The sequence below is a fragment of the Xiphias gladius genome, chromosome 8 (genome assembly GCF_016859285.1).
Source record: "Xiphias gladius isolate SHS-SW01 ecotype Sanya breed wild chromosome 8, ASM1685928v1, whole genome shotgun sequence".
Taxonomy (NCBI): domain Eukaryota; kingdom Metazoa; phylum Chordata; class Actinopteri; order Istiophoriformes; family Xiphiidae; genus Xiphias; species Xiphias gladius.
In genome coordinates this window covers 21,005,397-21,027,230 of record NC_053407.1, presented here as the reverse complement: position 1 = coordinate 21,027,230, position 21,834 = coordinate 21,005,397, and the positions used below count along the sequence as shown (strand labels likewise).

The 21,834-nt window shown below is 41.7% G+C and overlaps 1 protein-coding gene across 1 annotated transcript; it reads left to right on the top strand.

Annotated features, from left to right (window-relative positions):
- The first annotated feature begins 2,106 nt into the window (after nt 1–2,106).
- Nucleotides 2,107–14,796, top strand: LOC120793824 (transmembrane and coiled-coil domain protein 3-like). Its single transcript, XM_040134250.1, has 4 exons — nt 2,107–2,341; nt 11,620–12,605; nt 12,801–12,936; nt 13,362–14,796. Exons 1-4 carry the CDS (start codon nt 2,276–2,278, stop codon nt 13,665–13,667), a joined length of 1,494 nt encoding a protein of 497 aa, XP_039990184.1. The 5' UTR covers nt 2,107–2,275; the 3' UTR covers nt 13,668–14,796.
- Nucleotides 14,797–21,834: the final 7,038 nt, after the last annotated feature.

The window sequence follows — 21,834 nt, the reverse complement described above, 5'->3', positions numbered from 1 at the left end:
GTGTGTTATTAGCCAATCAATTTTTCAGTAGGGCTCTATGGATATGGGTGAAGAGAGGACAGTTCCTGTAAGCTTTCTTTTGCTGTAGTTACCCAGTGAACATGTCCACCTAATTAAAGGCACTGATAGCATTAAAACTTGATGACCAGATGAATGATATTGTCTGCTGCTGTTTTTAGAAGTCCATTGTCTGGTGTGTCCAGTAGCTTCTTTATGTGATTCTCCACAGCTCTGTCATATCACTGCATTGCTCGACTCGTCCTCTTTGAACCACAGAGGTTAATGCATGTCAATGTATGGTGGACTCACTGTATGTTCTGTGCAAACAATAGAGGATATGCTTGTCATCTCTTTACAAACCGCCCAAACTATTCGCAATTGCAAAAACAAACGCTGGTTGTCTGTATCTGTAAAGGTTAAGGGATTTGTGATGCAACATGGGCTATTGTGTTCATGGCTAGGTGGATTAGCTCATTCCAAGCTGAATGAATGTGAGTGAAAGGGCCAGTTGGACTGTTCCCATGGCCTCTTGGGGTTTTTGGGTTCGACTGTTTGAGGGGAATTGGTGTAGGTTTTGCAAAGCATGGAGACAGAAGTGGCTTTATGAAAAATACCAAGAATCTTTTACATTAACCTTAATTAATTAATTAAACTTAAAATTACAAAAATTTTCAACAGACTGAAAAGAAGTAGGCTGAAGCTACAACCTTATTAAACCCACCTGACACAATTGTCATGAAGAGTATCAGACAAAAATAAAAACTATATCACCAATTTCTACTACACCAGTGACAGCATGACATTTTTATATCCGTTCAAATAATTATTGTAACATTTTCTTTAATTGCAGTGTGCTACACATTTTCTCTTCCTCATTTCAGTTGTTATATATGTTCACCACTTTAACTGCAATAAAATGATTTTTTTTTTTTTAAACTAAAACTTTTTTATATTAATCCTCGCAATTTGTTTTTCAAATATGCAAACTGGTCTCAAGTTGTATTGGGGATTGACTTATTTTGCTCAGACCTTTTGTATAATTTCAGGTAAAGATTTAATTTTGACTTCATACATGTTTCATACTGTTATAAAATCTAACAAATCTCTAAATTTTACAGCTTATAGTAAAAAAAAAAAAAAAACAGGGTTTGTTGGTACTTATACATAGGTTTACTTACAGTTTGCATGGCTCTCCACTGAATTATGACAAGTAAGTAAGTTTTATAAGCATTTCCCCCAGACTTCCAGACAGTAAGCCGTGTATAAGTGACTGTGGTTGAGAGAAACTAAGTGTATTTACCCGAGAACTGTTGTGTACTTAAAGCACAATTCTGAGGTACTTGTACTTTACTTGTGTGTTTCCATTTTTATCTATCCATTTTATATTACTGCTCCACCACTATTCAGGGGGAAATATTGTACTTTTTTACTCCCCTAGAATTGAATTGAAAAGCGGGACATTTAGTTACTAGATTTTAAAGGCAGAACAAATATTCATTATTCTGGATTAAGCTACCCAGATTGACTAGCTACAGAAATGCTGCTTACACATGAATGCATCAATAATTCAGCAGAGCACACTGATAATACCTATGTACTTTTACTTGAATATTTTTCAATTTCATAACTTCTACTTGTACCAGACTCTTGTTACACTGAGTGCTTCTTCCACCACTCACGAGGAAACAGCGTGATGCCTAAAATGAGGCCTGACCTTGCATTTGACACAGTATTGCAAAAAAACTTGAATGGTGCAATTTGTATGGGATTTCTCCAGCATGATTTCTTATCTACCCCCCCCCCAAAAAAAAAAGACAAAAAAAAAAAAAGATTTCAGACGCTCTTTTTTAATTCCATCGAAACGAATATCACACTTTAAACCGTTGTGCGTGATCAGTGGGACTGGAATTATTTAAGAAGTTGCTTAGAGACAAGACTGGGAGCCTGTTTCATCGATCTGTGATCGGCACGCGTGTTGAAAGAGTTAACACCTCCTCGCTCAGCAGCCCTGCGGAAAGAAAAAGGCGGAGTTTGGGTTCACACATAGTTTTTTTGTATGTTGAAGGGGGCAGTTGTTGTGCGAGTGTGTGTGTGTGTGTGTGTGTTTTTCGGGTGTGTGTGTGAAGGAGAGAGAGAGAGTAAGAGAGAGAGCGAGAGAGAGGGAGAGAGACCCGGGGTTAAACATGGATACGAGATTAGGCGTTAGTTGTAAACTAGTCCTGGTCTTGAATTGAAGAACTACCAGGTCCTGGCCGACCAGTAACACGGGATTATTATGCCCAGCGCCAACGTGTCCGTGCGAAGTTTATCTGAAGTGGAGAAATACCTCAGCGGCCGGATGGTGAGTGTCATGTGAGAGCATTTTGCAGCGTCGTGGTCTCACGAGCGGCGGGTCCCGGACCGTACCAGCGATACGCTGGTGTCTGCTGAGCTCGCGAGTCATGTGAAACCAACAGCTGCGCCGTTTCGAAGCTGCGTGTTTCTGCTAACAAAGAGCTTTAGTGGCCCGCTGATACACTTGGGAAAGTATCCCAGAAAAAGAAAAAGAGAAAGAGAAAAAAAAGGGCACGTCTTTATGGAGATGTTGTTGCGGTGAAAGGATGTCTTCACACATCTGTCACTGTAAACTCTGAGCACAGTGTCACAGGCGAGACCCTGGTGGGGACATAATGGGTTTGTCCACGTATCCGACGATACCCGAATGGGACAACAATCCTTCTGAAACTAGCTTCTGTTTGCATTATCGATGAACCTGGCGATTATTTCCCCGACTAATTTATTATTTCTTGGTCTCTAAAATGTTGGGGAATAGTGAAACGTTGCAGGCACAAGTTCTCAGAGCCTCAGATGATGTCTTGAAATTGTTTCTTTTTTTCCAGCCAACAGCCCATAACCCCAAGATCACAGAAGACTTAAAAACCAGCAAACGTTGACATTGGAGAGATTGGGTCCAGTGAATTGGAGTTCGGGGATTTGGGTTTAAATGACTTAAAATTACTCAAATGATTAATCGGTTGTCAGAATTGTTTGCCGCTTAATTTTCTGTTCGTTGACTAATCGATTAATCAACTAAATGCTTCAGCTCTAATTGAAATTAGCAGGCATTTTTTTTGTACCTGACCATTGTGTCGGCATTTTAACATAAACCTAGACCGAGTGACTGAATTGTACCATAAAATTGAGTCAGTACAAAAATACCTCAAGTAATGGTCTCAGCAGAAAAGTCGTAAGTAATGTTTGTTTTTTTTGCAGAGCTACTGTATTGTAATCCATCTTACAGGTGTTTCTGGTTTTGTGGTCACCCAATGACACAATGTCTGATTTTTTGTTTTTTTGTTTTAAACCTTACTGTATCTGAAATGCAGTGGTGGGTGCCCAACTCATGTAAACCATGTTGTTACACTGACATTTAGAATAGATAGTATCATAGCAGCTATAGAAAGGCAGTCTCTGAAATTGAACATAATTTAATGCTTTTCTGACAATAAAATATGTTTTTCCCCTTTGTGGTCATTTACCGTACTGATCACATCATTTTTATTTACCGCTACACAGAACCTTACAATATCATATACTTTATATATTATAATGAATATATGCAAAATCTGTTCTGAGTGAAGTGTATAAATAATGCTAATATTTTGTAAACATTCATTCTAAGCCCACAGTAAAGAGGGAACTATGATATATATAGAGAAATGTCCTGATTACTGTCAGACTATGTATCTTATTTTACGTCGTTACCCAGAAACGTAGGATTGACTGAGTCAAGTCAAATCCCCTCAGTTTTATTTATGTAGCCTAAATCACACATTTGCCTGAAAGGGCTTCACCAATCTACACAGCATACAGCTCCATCTATCCTTAGACAATTGTTTAGGTTGAGAGAAAAAAAACAACAACCCCCCCCCCCACAAAAAAAACCCCTTTAACCTAAGAGTAACAAGTTTTGGGTGTGTAAATGTATGATGTTCAGAAAAATCCCCCCGGTGGCTGGGATAGATGAACCCGAGTATGCTTTTAAAGCCAGGTGCTCTCCGTCGCAGTGACACTGGGGAAAGGAATGCTCAGTCAGGTGTGATTCTTGTGCAACTAGTAAGTCAACAAGTATCATGCAGCACGTGGATTCTCTTTCCTGTATATGTATGAGCCTTCAGGGCTGCCACTCACTCACCTTTAATATGCAAAGGTGGAGATGACGTTTTGTTCACCTCGCCATAGTGTCATGCATTTTTTTGGTCCATCAGTCTACACTCTATAATCCACAATGACAAAGTGAAAACATGTTTTTAGAAATTTTTTTAAAATTCATTTAAAAGGCCTGATTGATGGAGCGCTGCTGAGACGTGTCATCCCTCCGGCAGGTTCTCCCGTCTCAGCAGAGGAGGCCTGGAGCTCTGTCAGAGTGACCGTTGGGTTCTTGGTCACCTCCCTGACCGAGGCACTTCTTGCCAGGTTACTCAGTTTGGCCAGTCGGTCAACTCTAGGAAGAGTCCTGCTGGTTTCAGACTCCTTCCGTTTCACAATTATTGAGGCCACTGTGCTCCGGAGAACACTCAGAGTTTTCGGAAATGGTTTCATACCCTTACCCTGATCTATGCCTTGCTGCATTATTTATTTATTTATTTTATTTTATTTTATTTTTATTTTTTATTTTTTATTTTTTATTTTTTATTATAGCAGTCTACAGAAAATTTCTTAGACTTCATGACACGGTTTTTGTCCTGACATGCAGTGTGAATGGTGGGACCTTATATAGGCAGGTGTGTGCTTTTCGAAACTACGTCCAATCAATTCAGTTCGCCACAGGTGGGCTCCAAACAAGTTCTAGACACATGTCAAGGATAATCAAAGCAAACAGGAAGCACCTGGCCACAATTTGGAGAGTCACAGCAGAGGGTCTGAATACTTTCATGAATAAGAGATTTTGGTTTTTGATTTTTAATACATCTGAAAAATGTATTAAAATTAAGTCTACAAAACAATAGAGTGTGCAAAAAGTGAAGGGGTATAACCACCAACATAATATAATGAAATTACATATCTGACTCTTTGGCTGGATTATCACTGCCGGTCTGTGTAATTACGTTTTTCCTCCTTTTGTTGGCCGCAAATGACATTCCAGTTTTGTTTCTCAAAAAGCCATTGTGCAGAAGATATAGTGGGTTAGAGGCCAAAGATGATGCAACGATTCAGTTTTAGCGACTTGTTTCCGGAAAACGTCTTTAACCCTCACTGGATGGTGGCTTTGTAGAGATTTGCGTGGCATTTCTCAGTGACATGTCTGTCCTCACATGAACCGCATGCTTTATCTATAGGGGTTGTCGGACATTCGTGTCAGCAGACAAAGGCAAACATATTAGCCGTCATATCTGCGTAACTGGCAACCTTTTAATATGCTACCATCTGAATGTTCAGAATCATTAAACCATTGTCGCCTTTCCAGTCTCTTCTTTTTAGGTGTGTTATGTTTTTCTTGGCTAATGAGCTGGATGACTCTTCACCAACCGTGCTTAGTCATTGGCTCTATTCACTCTCTCACTTTGAAGCAGTACATTGAATATAGCCGCATATTTATCTTAATTGAATCCCATTCGATACTCTCCCAGTCCACAGGGGAGGGGCAAGCAGATGCTGGGAGTGTTAATGGGCTATTGATTTAGTCCTGGACCAGCTTGTCTATGAGATAATAGCGAATATGTTTTAAGCGATTCATTCCACTGACCTCCTGGGGGTTAGTCATTCAGAAAACTTAAGACTAGAAAACTCTGTTGCTAGTTTTTTTTTTTCTCTTTTATTCTGATCAGGCATACTGTTTTGCTTCTAAATAAAATAAATCAAAGTGTGACCACATAGGCAGCTGTGGGATGCAGATGAGAGGGGGAGGAGGAGGAGGAGATGTTGGGTCAGCTTTCTGACAACAATCAAAGATGTGCTCCCTGTCGCTCTCACTCACTGTGTCTCTGGTTTTCTTCCCGTTTCCCTGTGTGAACCCTGAGTGGGAGAGTGTCTGTATCCATGAGGATCAGCTGGAAGGAATACCAATAAGCACTGCAGGCTTCTTCCCCTCTGTGGTTCTGTTCTCTATTGAAGGGACGGTTTTGTTCCATCTCAATGAGTGTGCCAGTTCTATTGCCCTGTGTGTGTGTGTGAGTGTGTGTGTGTGTTTGTGTGTGTGTGTGTGTTTGTGTTTATTTGGGGTGAACATTGGCAATAACAAAGAGAATCATAAATAAGTGCCACCCTACGTACCACAAACAGCCACAGCCTCATCATTTTGATAATTTTTTTTCCAGATCACTGTAAACACCTATGCTTGTATTAACATATATCTGTTCAACTGCATGACCTGTCCCTACAGTGTGAACTGATGGTTTCACCAGATTACAGCAGTAGTTATTAGTGCTTAAAAACATTACTTCCTCATAACAGGGACAGTGCCTTGCTGTTAGCATAAGATACACTGTCTGTGGTTTTAACAATGCCCCCCCCCCCCAACAGGGAGAGACAGCGAGTTTTACACGAAACAGGCTCAGTTTCTGTATGTTCTGCAAATCTCAACCAATATGTAGTTCTCTAAAGCAGCTCAGTATTTAGTGTACACTCACTGCATACGCACCCAGATCTAAATAATATGTGTGTGTTCGCCTTACTACTGAGCAGGACTTGAAATGTTGAATCAATAACTAGATCATTGATCCAAGAGAGCAGAACACTGCAGTGCAAGATAAGCAGCATCTGCATTTTCTATCGACTTCCCCGACTTTGCCCCCTAAGAGTAGCAAAGATTTGGGAAGGTGTTCAAGCAGAACAACACACGGCTCTCCCTCGCTGGGTTAAGATTGAGGCTAATGCAGTTGGATCTTTATTTTATGCTGTCTAGTGAGGTCAGAGCATATTAAATGGGTCATAGTGTTGGACAGACGCTGTGTGCTATGTAGGGCAGGGTGGGTGGGTGGTGGTGGTGGGGAGGGGGGTGGTCAGGGAGTACAGGGAGCTCATATAGTGCTGAGGTGTTAGGGAGGCACCCTGGGGGCAAAGAAGACTCCTGTAGGTCCTGTTGGTGGAGATGATGATGATGATTGGGATGATGTGTGCTGCCTAGCTGTGTTTGGGACCATCCTCTCTTTGTTCTATTCCCACCCCCTTATCTCTTATCTGTTTCAGTTTCTGTAGCTCTTTCTCTGTTTCGTCTCCTACTGTCTGTCTGTCTGTCTGCTCTTCTGCTCTATTGGGTGAGTCACAAAGAAGTTGGTGTATGCCTGGCTTGCTAATTTCACAACAGCAGTCTGAGTAGTTCATCGTTAGAAGACTAAAAACATGGTTTTCTCACATTGATTGTGATAGAATAGATTTTGAACATATGATGAGACAAATGGGCCACACGCAGCACAACCTTTTAAATCCCGAACAGTTATAGCCATTGGGCATGGGTAGGACACCCAAACAAGTCACCTGGCGCTAGGTGACTCAACAAGCTCAAAAAACTCTAACCTGGTTTAGTCTTGTGACCTTTCAGTTCAGGACAGTCCACCTAAGTGACAGACTTTACCGCTGACATCTGCTGTGTTGTAGCAGCCTTTCCCCTAATTACTGGGTTTTCAGCCCCTCTGTCAACTCAAGCCATTCACAGGGAGCTTCAATCCTTGCCCTTCTTTACCCTCCTACCTCAACCCCTGGAGAACGTCCGCACAAGTGTTTGGGAGAAATGGAGTGAAAAGTGGGGCAGCTCCTCAGCAGATTTGGGAGGACATTTTCATCCGCATGAGGCTAATTCATTTGGCAGAGCCACTCATCCAGAGAGATCCTCAGCTTGCTCCAGCAGTTAGTCAGCGTGGGTAGAATTCTCGAGAAGCAGCGGTGGCGGTGGAAATAGGCTTATTAAATTGAAATGGTAAAATCTTAGAGGAATCTCTTATCAGGAAATTGTAACGTGTCAAACTTGCTTTTGAGTTCTAGTGTGTGTAAAACATCTGGGTCGTGTTATCCGTGTTATTTGAGCTGCTCTCATGAATCTGGCCTCATCCTGCCAAAAGCCATCTTGTTTTTATAACACAGTGTATGCCTCTCATTCCAGCTGCGTAATACAATTTTGGCTTGACATTCTCTACTCCAGGTGCATGAGTGTGAAAATGGAAGTTGTATCAATCCTATTTTCAAACATCTCCCACCCCTGTCAAGTTCTGCTTTTTTTTGCAGGCCTCAAGAGTGATTCGTCAATGGTTGCCAGGTCACTGTTTCATCTATTTTGTGCTCATATATCTATGATATCACAGCCCCTTGAAGCAATAAACTTACACCCTTATTTGGCCCCTAATGCTACGCAGGAGATTATTGAACATTTCAAAGTAAAAGCTAGTGCTGGGAGAGTGCCTGAGGAGCTAGTTTAGTTCCAGTACTGCAGAAATAGCACGCAGTCCAAGATGTCTGGTCAAACAGGCAGTTCTTTGTGTTTCTCGTTTGACAACTAAAAAGATTGGGTAATATGAGCAACCTACACAGCAGCCTTCCCTACAATTGCTCTTTAGGAAGAAGGAGGATATTAGGCTCCTCTTTCTTTTGTATGACAAACAGGTTTGACAAAAGGGCGGCTTATGTGTGAACCTGATTGTTTTGAGACGAGATATTGCACAGTCTCTGGAAGGAGAGGGATTTCGATTGTGTGCAAGGCTCCTCAGGCTATAGGCTACGTCAGGCCACTGAATCCATATGCAGCAGCTCGCTCATCAGAGTCCTGGACAGAGCAGAGGTAGGACATGACAAAGTGTGCTTTTTTCTCTGAAGAGAAAGAGTCCTGTGTTCAAGAAGGACAGATGCTGGGGTGGGGGGTGGGGTGGGGGGGCCGAGGCTGGAATACCCCAGGCATGCTTGTAGAAATAATGGTATTCTCTGGTCAGTAATGGTATTCTCTGGCCTAAAGCACACTAGTGCTTTGAACTAAATGCTAATGCTAGCATGGCGACGTGCTCACAATAACAATGCAAACATGCTGATGTTTAGCTGATAATGATTACCATATTTACTATCTTAATTTAGCATGTTAGCATGCTAACATTTGCTAATTAGCACAAAACATGTCATTAGTTTTGCAGGTATTTGGTCCTGAACCAATGTATCCAAGATAGCAAAATAATTCTAGCGAATACTCAGGCCACATATTTGTGTTCTCTATGGCTCAATATATACCCGGTTCCTCGGCCCAAGTCAAGCCTACATACATGACTGTCAGATGCTAGTTCCACATCTGGACCAATTCTATTGCACACGCCGAAAATCTTCCTGGCTGTCAACCAACACTGGAGGATAACAGTCGTAATCAGCCAGACTCCGGCCGAGGACCCAGGCATATGTTAGACCAGTTTCATTTTGCTATCTACAATCTATTGGACAAATTGAACTTTGACCTAATTATTGTATTACAGGAAAAGTCAGGGGGTCAGCATTAGGATTTATTCTCTGGGCACCGCGGTTATCTGTACTAAATTTTGTCCATCCAATAGCTGTTGAGACATTTTACTAAAAAACAAAAATGTCAATCTAATGGTGGCACTAGAGGAAAGGTCAGGGGATCCCCAAAATCATCAGGATTCATCTTCTGAAGAACACATATGTCTGTACAAACTTTCATGGCAATTCATCCCATAATTGTTGAGATATTTCAGCCTGGACCAATGTGGGGGACTGACTGACAGACTGATATTCTTAGAGCCATGCTGTTAGCATGGTTAAAAACAAGTACAAAGCAGTTTCTTTGTTGTTTATTATGGTGAAACCACATTCTAGTAATAAACAGAGATGATACACCAAATTCCTGCTGCTCCCCGTATCGGCCTCACAAACAAGCTTGACGAGTTGATTGAGTGTGAAGTCATAGTTCCAGCAGCAAGTAAATGGGAAGGTGCATGTCTAATTGGATGACTTAAATCCAACTGAATTAAGAGAGGAATAGTCCTGCTGAATGTATTTTTGTTTTAGTCTGAGCATCAGCTATATGTTAGTCAGTGTGTGCACCATTGTACATCTAGCCATACATAATATCCGTATTATTGGTAAACCCTCTCTTGAGTTCCACCTGACAGTCATGTGTCGAGGAGCGTCAGTGTGTGGGGAACTCTAGATGCATTAGTCAATTGTAAAGGTGCTTAGCTCGCAATATGTACTATTACGTGATGATGTGGAAATGTTAAGCAGAGTTGAGCCTGCAGTCTGCTTGAGTTAGCTGTGATCTGTTTATTTGCTTGAATCGAGCAGTGTTACATTTGTTAAGGATTAGCGCGGCTTTGTGCAGACCATAGAGCTTGTTGTACAACACTTTGTATTAGGCTTTATCAGCTTACATCTCCTATCATTACTCTGGTGTTGTACAGTGATCAGCTTGCAACATTCGGAGCCTTCTTAGGCCACTGTGTTAATGTAGTGCCGTTACACTTGAATGCTGCTTAGAAACCTAGTTAAATTTGTGTTTTGTTGCTTTCCTGAGTTTCATCTCTATTTAATGTTGTAAGACTTCCTGCCATAGTTAAGCTTGCTAACTCAAGCTATATTTATTCTTTTTCACTTCCTCAAATCTACAGCAGAGAACTCAGAGTTCTATGCTCAACAGTGACCTATTAACACATCAGTCACAAACTGAATGTAATGTTGAGCCTTTATCAGGAAAATGGTACTTTACTGTAAAAATAGGGGACATTGTCTGGAAAAGGGATTTCCTGAGCCTTGTGGCCTTGTGTGACATTATCACTGACCTACATCAGATGTGCACGCTCCACTTCTTTCACACACATTAATGGCTGTTATCTGAATTTTGTGTCTGTGTCATCTGTGTGCTATACTATAAACAAACAGGATTAAATTCTGGCTGCTAAAACGTAACAGATGTGCCAAATAAGAGCATTACATACACACCCAGATGGTCTCACAGCGGCAATATCAGAGTATGGGGATAGTGCAGGAGCAAGAACTATACTGTATATGCAGAAATTCAAACACAAGTGAAAAAGAAAATTAAAGGAAGATTTTCATTGTTTTACAACCTTGGTCTGGTGTTCATTTTTTCAGCCTTCATTCCTAACACTTTACTCAACAGCTGATTTATTGTACGACTCTATAACTGAGTCTCTGGGGCATAGCAACACCATCAGAGCAAGTTAAAAAAAACAAAAACAATTTAACCCGATTATCCAAACAACTATTTGAAACTGTCTGTTAAAGTGTTTGTTGTAAACACCCATGGTATTCCAGAGCTACGTGTAGTTATGCAATGTAATTGTGTATTGTAATGGACACTTAGGGATGCTCATCTTCATTTTACCTTCAGATAGATTATTTAAATAAGTGCAACTGTGTCCCTATGCAGACGATTGTGAATAAGATCTTCTTTATTAAAGACACATACACTATTTTACTAGTGAATAAAGTGAATTAAAACCTGCCTGAATACTGAAAACTAGAAAATAAGGCCTGATTTGAAAAATAATGCCATGGGCTTACATGTTTAAGGCATCAAATTGGAATTGTAGGCCATATAGATTACATTAGACAAATTAGACATATTTACTCAGTGTAAGATCCTCGATCAAAATGCTCGGTTTTTAATATCTTTGTTTTTCCCCTTTGAAGGATCGGAGTACTGAGGGCAGTTTTCTGAGCATCCCTGTGTCGATGCGCCGAGGTTCTTCAGAGAACAATCTGGATCTGGACCTCAGTGATGGAAGTCTCGGTCCTACTCTTGGTTTCGAGGTCCAGCGTAGTCGTTCTTGCTTGGATAACCTCCAGCAGAAGATACTGAAAGTCACAGAGCAGTTGAAGATTGAGCAAACGGCACGAGATGAGAATGTAGCTGAGTATTTGAAGCTGGTGAACAGTGCGGACAAGCAGCAGGTGGGGCGCATCAAGCAGGTGTTTGAGAAGAAGAACCAGAAATCAGCTCAAAACATTGCTCAGATGCAAAAGAAGCTGGAGCAGTACCATCGAAAGATGAAAGACAGTGAAATCCATCACAGCCCTTCCCCTCACCCGTCCACTGTCAAGCACAGCACCATACCCAGGGAGTCACCCAGAGAGCTGCTGAGGGATATGACTGGCAGTGGCCGACACCCGACCATGGACAAGATCAAGACCATTGGACCAGGTGTTTCCCTCTCCCCTCCTTTCTTCTTCAGCAAGCCCAGAGAGTTCGCCAACCTAATAAGGAACAAGTTTGGCAGTGCTGACAACATTGCCCACCTCAAGACCACTCTTGACACTTCCTCTCCGTTGCCCACCGACAGTGCAGGAAAGGGGCTGAGTAGCAGCACCTCTATGGTGGGCAAGCCCAAGTATCCCAGTGATGACGAGTGCTCCTCAGGGAGTGCTTCCATTTCAGCAGACAGTAACGGGAATCCAGCGGGGGCAGGAGTGTCAGCGGGGCAGACACAGGGTCAGGCCCACAGCCGAGGGCAGCCAGCAGGGGGAGATGGTCAGAGCAGACTGCCCCTGAGCCTGGAGGAGGTGAGGGAGATCAAAGACGCCCAGAACCAGTTGGAGGAGGATATGGAGGAGCTAAAGGCTCAGTTCAAGAGAGAGTACAGCATCATCAGCCAAACTCTGCAGGAAGAGAGATACAGGTATGTTTATATTCTTTATTATGTAATTTTCCTTACATAATACAGCACGAGGCCTGATGTCCCACATTATGTCTATTATGAGGTTGAGAATAGACATAATTACTGTTCATATATATGAAAAAGTCACACATGAAAATATGATTATAAATGATCATTTTGAACTAATAGCTCTGCATCTCCTGCATTGATTGCTAGGTACGAGCGTTTGGAAGACCAACTGAACGACCTGACAGAGCTTCACCAACATGAGATGGCTAATTTGAAGCAGGAACTGGCCAGCATTGAGGAGAGAGTGGCCTACCAGGCACACGAAAGGGCCAGGGACATACAGGTATATCATAGTGAATCTATTCAGTTGTCCATTTGGTTCGGTTCCTAAAAATCAGACATGCTGGTGCATCAGTAGAACTCATAGTAAAATCTCAACACATTGGTGAAGCTCTTCTGAAACCTGGTGATATGGATATTGTGATTAGTCTAAGAAGTGATAAGGCCATTACCATATGGAGATGATTGTATTAGTTTCCTGTGTGTAATGGTTCCCTCATCAGCTAACACTCTATAAAACAAATGTCTATTTTTTGCATTTGACATTTATCACCACAAATTTCCTTCTCTATCCTCATGTCTTTCGGCTGATACATAATTAATCTGTTTGGGGAATTTGGGTAACTGAGGATTAAAAGGTCAGCAAAATGTCCTTTAGCCACTTGGGAAACATCCCGGCCCATGAAGTCCCTCTCCTGTCTTTTTCAGGAAGCCCTCGAGTCGTGTCAGACTCGAGTGTCCAAGCTGGAGCTCCAGCAGCAGCAGCAGCAGCAGACGGTCCAGCTCGAGAGCCGCGATGCCCGAGTCCTGCTGGGGAAGAGCATCAACATCATGCTGGCCATCATCACCGTCATCCTGGTGTGTGTCTCCACTGCTGCAAAGTTTGCCGCCCCACTAATGAGGAGCCGATACCATGTGGTAGCTACCTTCCTGGGGATTTGTTTTTTGACCATATTCTGGAAGAACTGGGACCGTTTACAGAATGCCATAGAAAGGTTGCTGGTGCTTGCCTGATAGTGAAGAGAACAATAACACGGACACTATCAGTTGTCAGGATAGGACTGTCTAAGAGGATTGGTTGTACAATCGTCAGAAGACACGATCGCCATGCATTTACAGTCACAGTCACAGTCACAGTTTTTTAAAAGTCAGACTGAAATTAAATTTTGGTGATTTTCTTGTCTAGAACTTGAATGTGTGTAGCCGATACTTTAATTTAACCTTCAAAATAATATTTATATAACAATAAATTTTGTTACTTCCCCAGTGATTGCTAAGAAATCATCACAAGACACAAAGGGTCAATTCTAGGATTAAGAAGGATGAAGAGAAGTGCATTTCACTGTAATGCAGCAACATGGGACTCAATCTTTACCACACTTTCCAGGAAAATATTCCATAGATGAGGTAAAATTGAGGCAAAAGGTTACTCAAATCTCGTTTTGCTTCAGCTCAACTTTAATATCTCTCTATCTATTGCAAGCATGCACATGTACACACAAAGAAAACCTTAGGCTTGGTATCTGGTTGGCCACAACTATGAAATGCTAAGAAGGAATAGCTGGACATTTTGGGAAATTTGCTTCTTTGCTTTCTTGCTGAGAGTTAGATGAGAAGATCGATACTGCTCTCAGGTCTGTATGGTAAATATGAAGCTACAACCAACAGCTGTTTGGTTTAGCTTAGCATAAAAGTATAACATAGCATTATATGAGGTTGAGGTGCTGGCAGGCAGACTGCGTTACTTTCAGAGAGAGCCAGGCTAGCTGTTCCCTCCTGTTTCCAGTCTTTGTGCTAAGCTAAGCTAACAGGCTTCTGGTGTTAGCTCCATATTTAACATACAGATATGAGAGTGGTGTAAATTTCCTAATCTAACTTTTGGAAAAAAGATGAATAAGCATATTTCTTAAAATTTTGAACAATATTTTAATGAGGGCCCTATAAACTAAAAAACAGAGGAAATGGACATTCTGTTTTTTTATGCGTTTAGTTTCTATATTCCTTATTGCCTTGTCTGCCCTGCGTGGTCAGTCATGTCATAAAGTTACTCTGTGTACTTTTCCTGATGTTTAAAGTGCAATACATGTGATGTCTAAGACCTTGGGTGTGTGTCTGTTTGTGTGTGTGTGTGTGTGTGTGTGTGTGTGTGTGTGTGTGTGTGTGTGTGTGTGTGTGTGTGTGTGTGTGTGGGGGGGGTTAATGTTGGCATGAGAGATCCATAACCACTGAAGCCACTGCTGGGCTCTGATAAGACCGGCTGTCTCTGCTCTCAAGGGCCAAAATTCAATCCAACTGCATTACTGTGATGATAGCGTGGTAATATCAACACACGCGAGCTCACCAGTGCAGCAACACATACACACACAGCCATACAATGCAAAAACAGAGCCAGACACTTGGCTCTCTGGATTGACATGTGTTATGGTTTTGCCCAGTTTTATGTTTGTCTTTTACTAATAATGTGATTTAGAGGCGATGGGTTATACTGTGATACAAGGCCTTTTTCCTAGGAAAAATGCAATTCCCTTTTTTTTAAAGAAGCAACAAAAAGCCTTCAGTACTCCAATTATGAGAGAGGAGCACATTACAGGCTCTAAGTGATGAACTATGAGCCTATTTAATGGGCTGACTAATGTGTTATTTCATGTTTGTCTTACGAACATTGCCTTTGAGGATCTCACATGAAGCTATGGACCACTTGTTTTTATAATGTTTGTCTGCCATTATAACATGTTTGTGTTGATGTTTGTTGTTGCTCCCCTGTTGTTTTACTGACTTATCATATTGTTTTTGTTCCTGTTTTGACATATCTGAGTTTTACCTGCACAACTACAGATCTGGTTTACATTCTCTTTTCATCTCCGGTGCACTATGTGATCAATCAGTTGTATTTTCATGCATTACGTGCCTTTGTCTTGACAATTTCTGTTAAATTAAACAAACCTTTTTAATCAACTCGTGACTAATGTTTGGAATCAGTATTGAGATCCTGGTATTTGTATTTGCTATGTGATTGGATTTTTCTTTCATATTCCAGTAATGAGAGGTCACAGTAGTGTGGACAACTGTCAGAAAATCAGAAATTACTTCATCATGTGCCACTTATTCAAATTCACAGAAGACATTGAGTACACTCTTTATTAATAAAACTGCAGATTTCTTTGTTATTATCTTCTTTATTTTCCTTTGGGACATCTGCACCAGAGGAAAAATCCCCTAGGAAAAACTTTATCAGCATACAGTTTCTAATAAGTTACACCCTATTAATATAAACACCACAAATATTTGCAGATTTCAAAGGCAATAAATTCTCTCTCCTTCACCACCACGAGGGGGTGTAGGTGCTGCACTTTTCACATGACAGAGATTAAAAAAAAAAAAAACATTAGAAGGCTGCATGGTACCAAACAGATTTTGTGCATGTTTGATATCTAAATATAAAAAAATAAAATGAATACACATAAAAAATACTTATTTCCATTCTGTCAAAATCAATGCCACCACTTCAAACAAACATTAAGACCACAACAATATCCCAGAAGACAGAAAGACAAGCCTCATCCATGGCAGTAATATCACAATGTGGAAGAGGAGCGCCCTCTGCTGTCGTAACAAATGAATAGTGAAACTACAGCTTTTCTACACATTGCTACGCATTTCTCAAGTGCATGGTTCCCTTGCAGCATATTTCCGCATATTTCCATAAACATCAAATCTAATTCAAACTGTGACCGGGAGTGCTCTCTGTAGACTGATACTTGTCTATAAAGACGATCGATGTGATTCCCATTCAAGGTGGATCCCCAGGATGCTAGTGAGCAGAAAGCGATGGATTCAGTTTTCACTTGAATGATTATCACAGTTCCAACAATATCAAACAGCCACAATAATCAATAAAGACACGTCATATAGCTACAATACATGTGAAACATCAAGTTCCTTATAACACAAAGAACATGTCACTTATATTCTACAATACAACGGTATCAACATTATTGCTGCACATCACTTTCAGGGAGCAGTAGGTGCAGATAGAGGGACACACATACACACACAAAATGAAGCGCATGCACAGTTAAACTCAGCTGCACTGCAATATCGGTCACCCGGCACAGCAGTGTGTACAGATTAGACTGCGTGACTAGTGTCTGGCTGCAGGCCTAAGAGAAGCATGGTCAACACGGTGAGATACAGGAACAGGAAAGAGGATGATAGATAGATAGCTTAACTGGGGATCTGTGACACTCACACAGTGTTCCCGTACTTTATGAGGGGCTTAAATTTAAGAGTGGAATTGTTGTGTGAGTTGTGAGTTGAGTGCACATATGTCTGTGTGTGCGTGGGCGGACCGGCTGTGTTTCATGCATTTGTGGAGCAACTAAGGCCTCTGGGGGAGAAAAAATACTCAGATTGGTGTGACGCAGAGATAACTGACTAACACACACATGCACACATCCACCCACACACACACACACACACACACACACACACACACACACACACACACACAGAGGCTTAAAAATGGAGATTATGAGCTATATTTGTAGGTGTGAATGGAGAGCAATACTTTCTCTCCAGATTTCCCTCTCCTCTGTATTGTGTGATCTAAAAAGTGAGCACTTTTCTTTGATGTGAGCTCTGATCCTGTGTGTTCTCCATTGCGCTCTCCCTTGTGACTCCTGGAGCTCGTTGGCCTATTCACTGGGCTCCATAATGAGCTGCTAATTATCCCAGGACCTCATCAAGTCTCTTTGGGCCTGCAGCTAAATCTCCTCCTCACGCAGGTTGGCATGGTGACCGTAGGGGATGGGTCCTGCATGGAGGAGGCCACCAAAAGAACCGCCACAGCTTCACTTCTGTTCTCTCCTACTAAAGGGGGAGTGAGAGGGACACATTTTTCTTTCACTAACAGGAAGACAAAGGAGAGAGTGGGATGTGTGTAGACAGAATAAGATTTAAGCATTGCTGGTTTTGATTTTGTGAATTTTATTTGTGTGAGTCTTTCTAAATATTTGTGTGTGTGCATGGGTTTGTGTGTTTCAGTAACCCTGAGTACATGAATTCACATTATGGGAAAGTTCTGACCTCCCTGGCAACTTCCACACTGATTTAGACTCCTCTGGCAGCGCTGGGCCCTTCCCATTTCCTGTTTATGGTGTCATGGAAACAGGCCATGTTCCCTTCCTCTGCTTTTGCACTATATCATAAAAATGTACCCTGCAACTAGCAAAGAGCCACAGTCTCATACCTCAGCAGGCGCAAGATCTGCAGCTCTGTGACGCTGCAGTGTCTGTGACCAGAATTAGAACTTCAAATAGCCGGTAGAAATTTCCAGATTTATGGAAACATTTATCATCGAGGTCTTCATATAAATCACCCCTTGAAATGCCCTGATTCAAAGGCACCTCCAATTTCCTTTAGTTGCTAAGCAACCATGGAGCACCACGGTGATGCTTGGAGTTAAAGGCTGGCAGCCCAGTGGTGTAAAGTGGATTGTGGGGTGAATCACTGTCTTTTATAGCTCTGAGGTTCCATTACATGGCCAGCTAACAGCGACAATGATACACTGTCAATGGAGAGTAATTATGTAGCCTGTCGATCCCTCTGGTGTATCCACAAGCAAATTATGTCAACCGAACAGTTGTAGAGGGGCTTGGGGTATTCGACAAGGGCCAGTGGACAAGTAATTAACCATTTTAATCATTAGAACTGATTTAAAAGATTATGGTGTTTTTGCTTGAGTGTTGAATTTCTTTATTCGAAAAACATCAGTTGTTGTTAGGTTATAATTTTCAATGTACTTGTATATGTCTGCTTTCAGAGATCTTTTCTGTTTTGGTGTACTGGGCTGGATTAACTCACTATGGAACAAAAAAGAGGTTTTGTGCATAGAGTATGGTATTTAAATACAATATCGCCTGAATAAATCAATTTCTTAAAACTTAATTTTGACTCAGGGCTCCTCTAGAAGGCACTGCTCTCACTGCTCTCATTAACCTTGTTTCCAGCCATAGTAGGCGGCTGTTTTCACGAGGAAAGCACTGATAAACCCACTGTACGCTACCTATCCAGCACCAAACGCCATTTAGCTGCTAAAGAGACAGATATTTCATTCAGGAGTAGGTGGAGACCAAAACAAAGTTAAAAGGAGACTGAATATTGAACTTGGATTTGCCAGCTGGACAAAACCATGACCCCAAATGAATGATAATGCAGTTCTGTATCATAGACTGAATACAGTAAATATACTCTGTACCTGTTTGACTTTTAAAGAATGGTAAGCCACTGTTTGCTAACATACCCAATGTGATTATATATTTTGTTTACAGCTTGTTTCCACTCCCTCAAGCGGCTAAAAATCAGGTAATGCTGGTTTTTAATCAGTGTGATGTAAATTTGTCAGAAATAGCCAAAGGGCTATTTTTCATCTGCAACTCTGGGCACTTTGATTTTAAGATATAAAAGAAAAATAAACAATTTTTTTTGTTGTGCCAATCCATTTTAAACACTCCAAATCAAACCAAAATCATAGCTACATATTGTAAATAGTTCAAGACTGTTGGCCCTTTGTGTGTTTTTATCTGAGTATGTCCATAAGCATTACATGTTAATGACAGGCTACCATTCCTGAGGTCTATACTGTAGCTGTGGGTGTCATGTGTATGACTTGTTGAATCTGGACTAAACAAAGACGGCAGTATTAGTAGAGTGGAGAGATTCCCTTCATATGACCTCACGCTCTGTGGGACTGCTCTCTGTTACAGAACAAACAGCTCATCTCTAACGCACTGCTACTGCAGGGCGACCAGACCCTGGTCAAATAGGGCTTGTAGACAGTTTTTGCAGTTCGAATTTCCTTTTCAGCGTTAATTTTTTACATGTAACTATAGTATGGGTGGGGAATGGTGCAAAGAAAATTTGAGCCTATCTTCCTGCAGCTGGCTGGGTGTATGTGAGCTGTCCCAAGGCAATTACATCCCACCCATCTGCTTCAGCAAAGAGTTTTAAACAAACACTAAGAATTATTTTAGCATTTGACCAAAGTTTGATGGTATCTACGTTCCTTCTGTGTCCGGTCTCTGCAACCAGCCTCCTGCCACACTAGAGTGACACAGGTGGACTGAAGCCAAACATTGTCAGCTCATTCACAACACCTTGTCAGCCAACTCTCTCAACAGCTCTCGCTTCCTCTGTGTGTGTTTGTGTATGTGTCTGTGTGTGGGGCTGTTATTGTGTGCGGTGAGGAGACTGTGGAATTACTTCGAGTTGAAAGATGCCTCCATGCTCACTCGCCTTGTCTGGGGATTACAGCTGCCTAAGGAAGGCTGCAGAGCCAAATGGTAGTGTAGGAAATGCTTTTAAGCAAGCATCAATCTTTTCAATCTGCTACCTTTTATCCCTTGTTACTTGTTGTCTGTCCCTGAGAAATCACTTGCTGTTTATCACAGGTACAAACAAGCACATGCTGAGCCTCTGACACAAACTCTCTGCTTCTATTACCGTTTTTTTTTTTTTTTTTTAACATTTCCTCTTTCAAATGCCACCAGGTTCCATATGAGAACATGTTTTACCATATTTTGTGTGTGTGTGTGTGTGTGTGTGTGTGTGTGTGTGTGTGTGTGTGTGTGTGTGTGTGTGTGTGTGTGTGTGTGTGTACCTCTGCAAGGCACTTCCTGCTCTCTGACAGTGCTGTGATAGGAATATCCTCCTACTGGGCCAGCAAACGGTTAAGCCTGGCCCTCCTTTCCTCTCTCTGTTTCTGGCTGTTTCATGGCACACCTCACATTTTTGGCGTCTTACGTACTGCACAGAAGTTGCCAGATGTGATAGCGGCTGAAATGGAGGGTGAGACAGAAAGAAAGAGGTGAGAGACAGACAGAGGAAAGGGTAGTGATGAAAATGGGGAGGGGGGGTTGTTTCAGATGCTTTTTATAGCATAAGAGACACTGTTCATTAGCAGTAAACAGAAAGAGAAAGAGAGTCAGAAAGGGAGGGGAGGAAATGAACAATGGAGGGGAAATGATCAGTAATCTGCAGTGTTAGCTGTCAGCCTCCACTGCAACTGCCTGTCTGGATCTCATTATAGGTAAAGACATTTGGCTTAGGGGCCGAGTCCAAATGTGCACGAGTGTGTGAAGAAGTGAGTGTGTGTGCGCGCCTATGTGTGTATGTGTGTGTTGACGAAAGCCCAGATGAATGGTAAGCGCTGCAAAGATGTAGTTCATTTGCATATGTTTTGGTCCTGTGATCTTCTGAGCACTTTTCGGAAATCTGTTTGTCATATTTTATCTCTTTGCACACATTATGACACATTATTATGCTATTATAATGACACTTTTTAAATCAGGAACTAGACAAAACAGTTGAAATTCACATGATTAAATATATTTAGATTTAGCTCTCTTGGCAGCTAAAGGCATCAGATTTACTGGAGATATAGTACTTTGCCGATTGGTTCATACTAGTGGATTGAACTCTGAAATTATGCTTGATAAGGCTTATCATAATATCAAAGGGAACTCTCGCATTTTACAAAATCTGGTATTCCCAAATCAATTTAGTTTTCTGGAAACTACCTTAAAAAAGAGAAATGATCTGAATCTGAATCAGACTCATCTTTATTAATTTGCCACCCTCGTTTTTGGTATGTGTTTATGTGTGTGTTGATTTTGTGTGTACCTGTCCTTTATTGAGATTGTGTGAGTGTAATGGTGGTTAGGCATTCAGTATGTATGAATTCTATGTTTGTGGTATGTAAACATAAACATAAATTGTGTGTGTGTGTGTGTGTGGGGGGGGGGGTGAAAGATGAGTGGAAAAATAGTGAACAGAAGGTAAACCATGCACCATGCAGGGAGCGACAGAGTGTGTGTGTGAGAGAGAGAAGGGAAAGAGGGAGAGAGAAGGAGGTTTGTGCAGGGAATCGGAGCCGTCCGTCTGGAAAACAGCATCTTTCCCTCCACTCTGCTCCTCCCCTCTTCCCTCTCGGCATCTCTCCCACGCTCCAGAGCTCAGCCTTCAGCTCCCCGGACCCTCCCAAATTCTCCCGAGGTACAGCCTGTTTGTGTGTGTGTGAGTGAGTACTGAATCCTGCGCGTACGCGCGTACTTGACGCTGCGCTCAGTGCTTTCAGTGTGTTTCTCTCTCTCTCTCTCTCCCTGCAGCTGAGGTGGGCGTGTTG

Bases quoted from the DNA above. Each gene is read 5' to 3' on its own strand.
- LOC120793824 (XM_040134250.1), top strand. From the start codon at position 2,276: ATGCCCAGCGCCAACGTGTCCGTGCGAAGTTTATCTGAAGTGGAGAAA. The intron at 2,342-11,619 runs GTGAGTGTCATG...TCCCCTTTGAAG, and splicing joins AATACCTCAGCGGCCGGATG to GATCGGAGTACTGAGGGCAG. The intron at 12,937-13,361 runs GTATATCATAGT...TGTCTTTTTCAG, and splicing joins AAAGGGCCAGGGACATACAG to GAAGCCCTCGAGTCGTGTCA.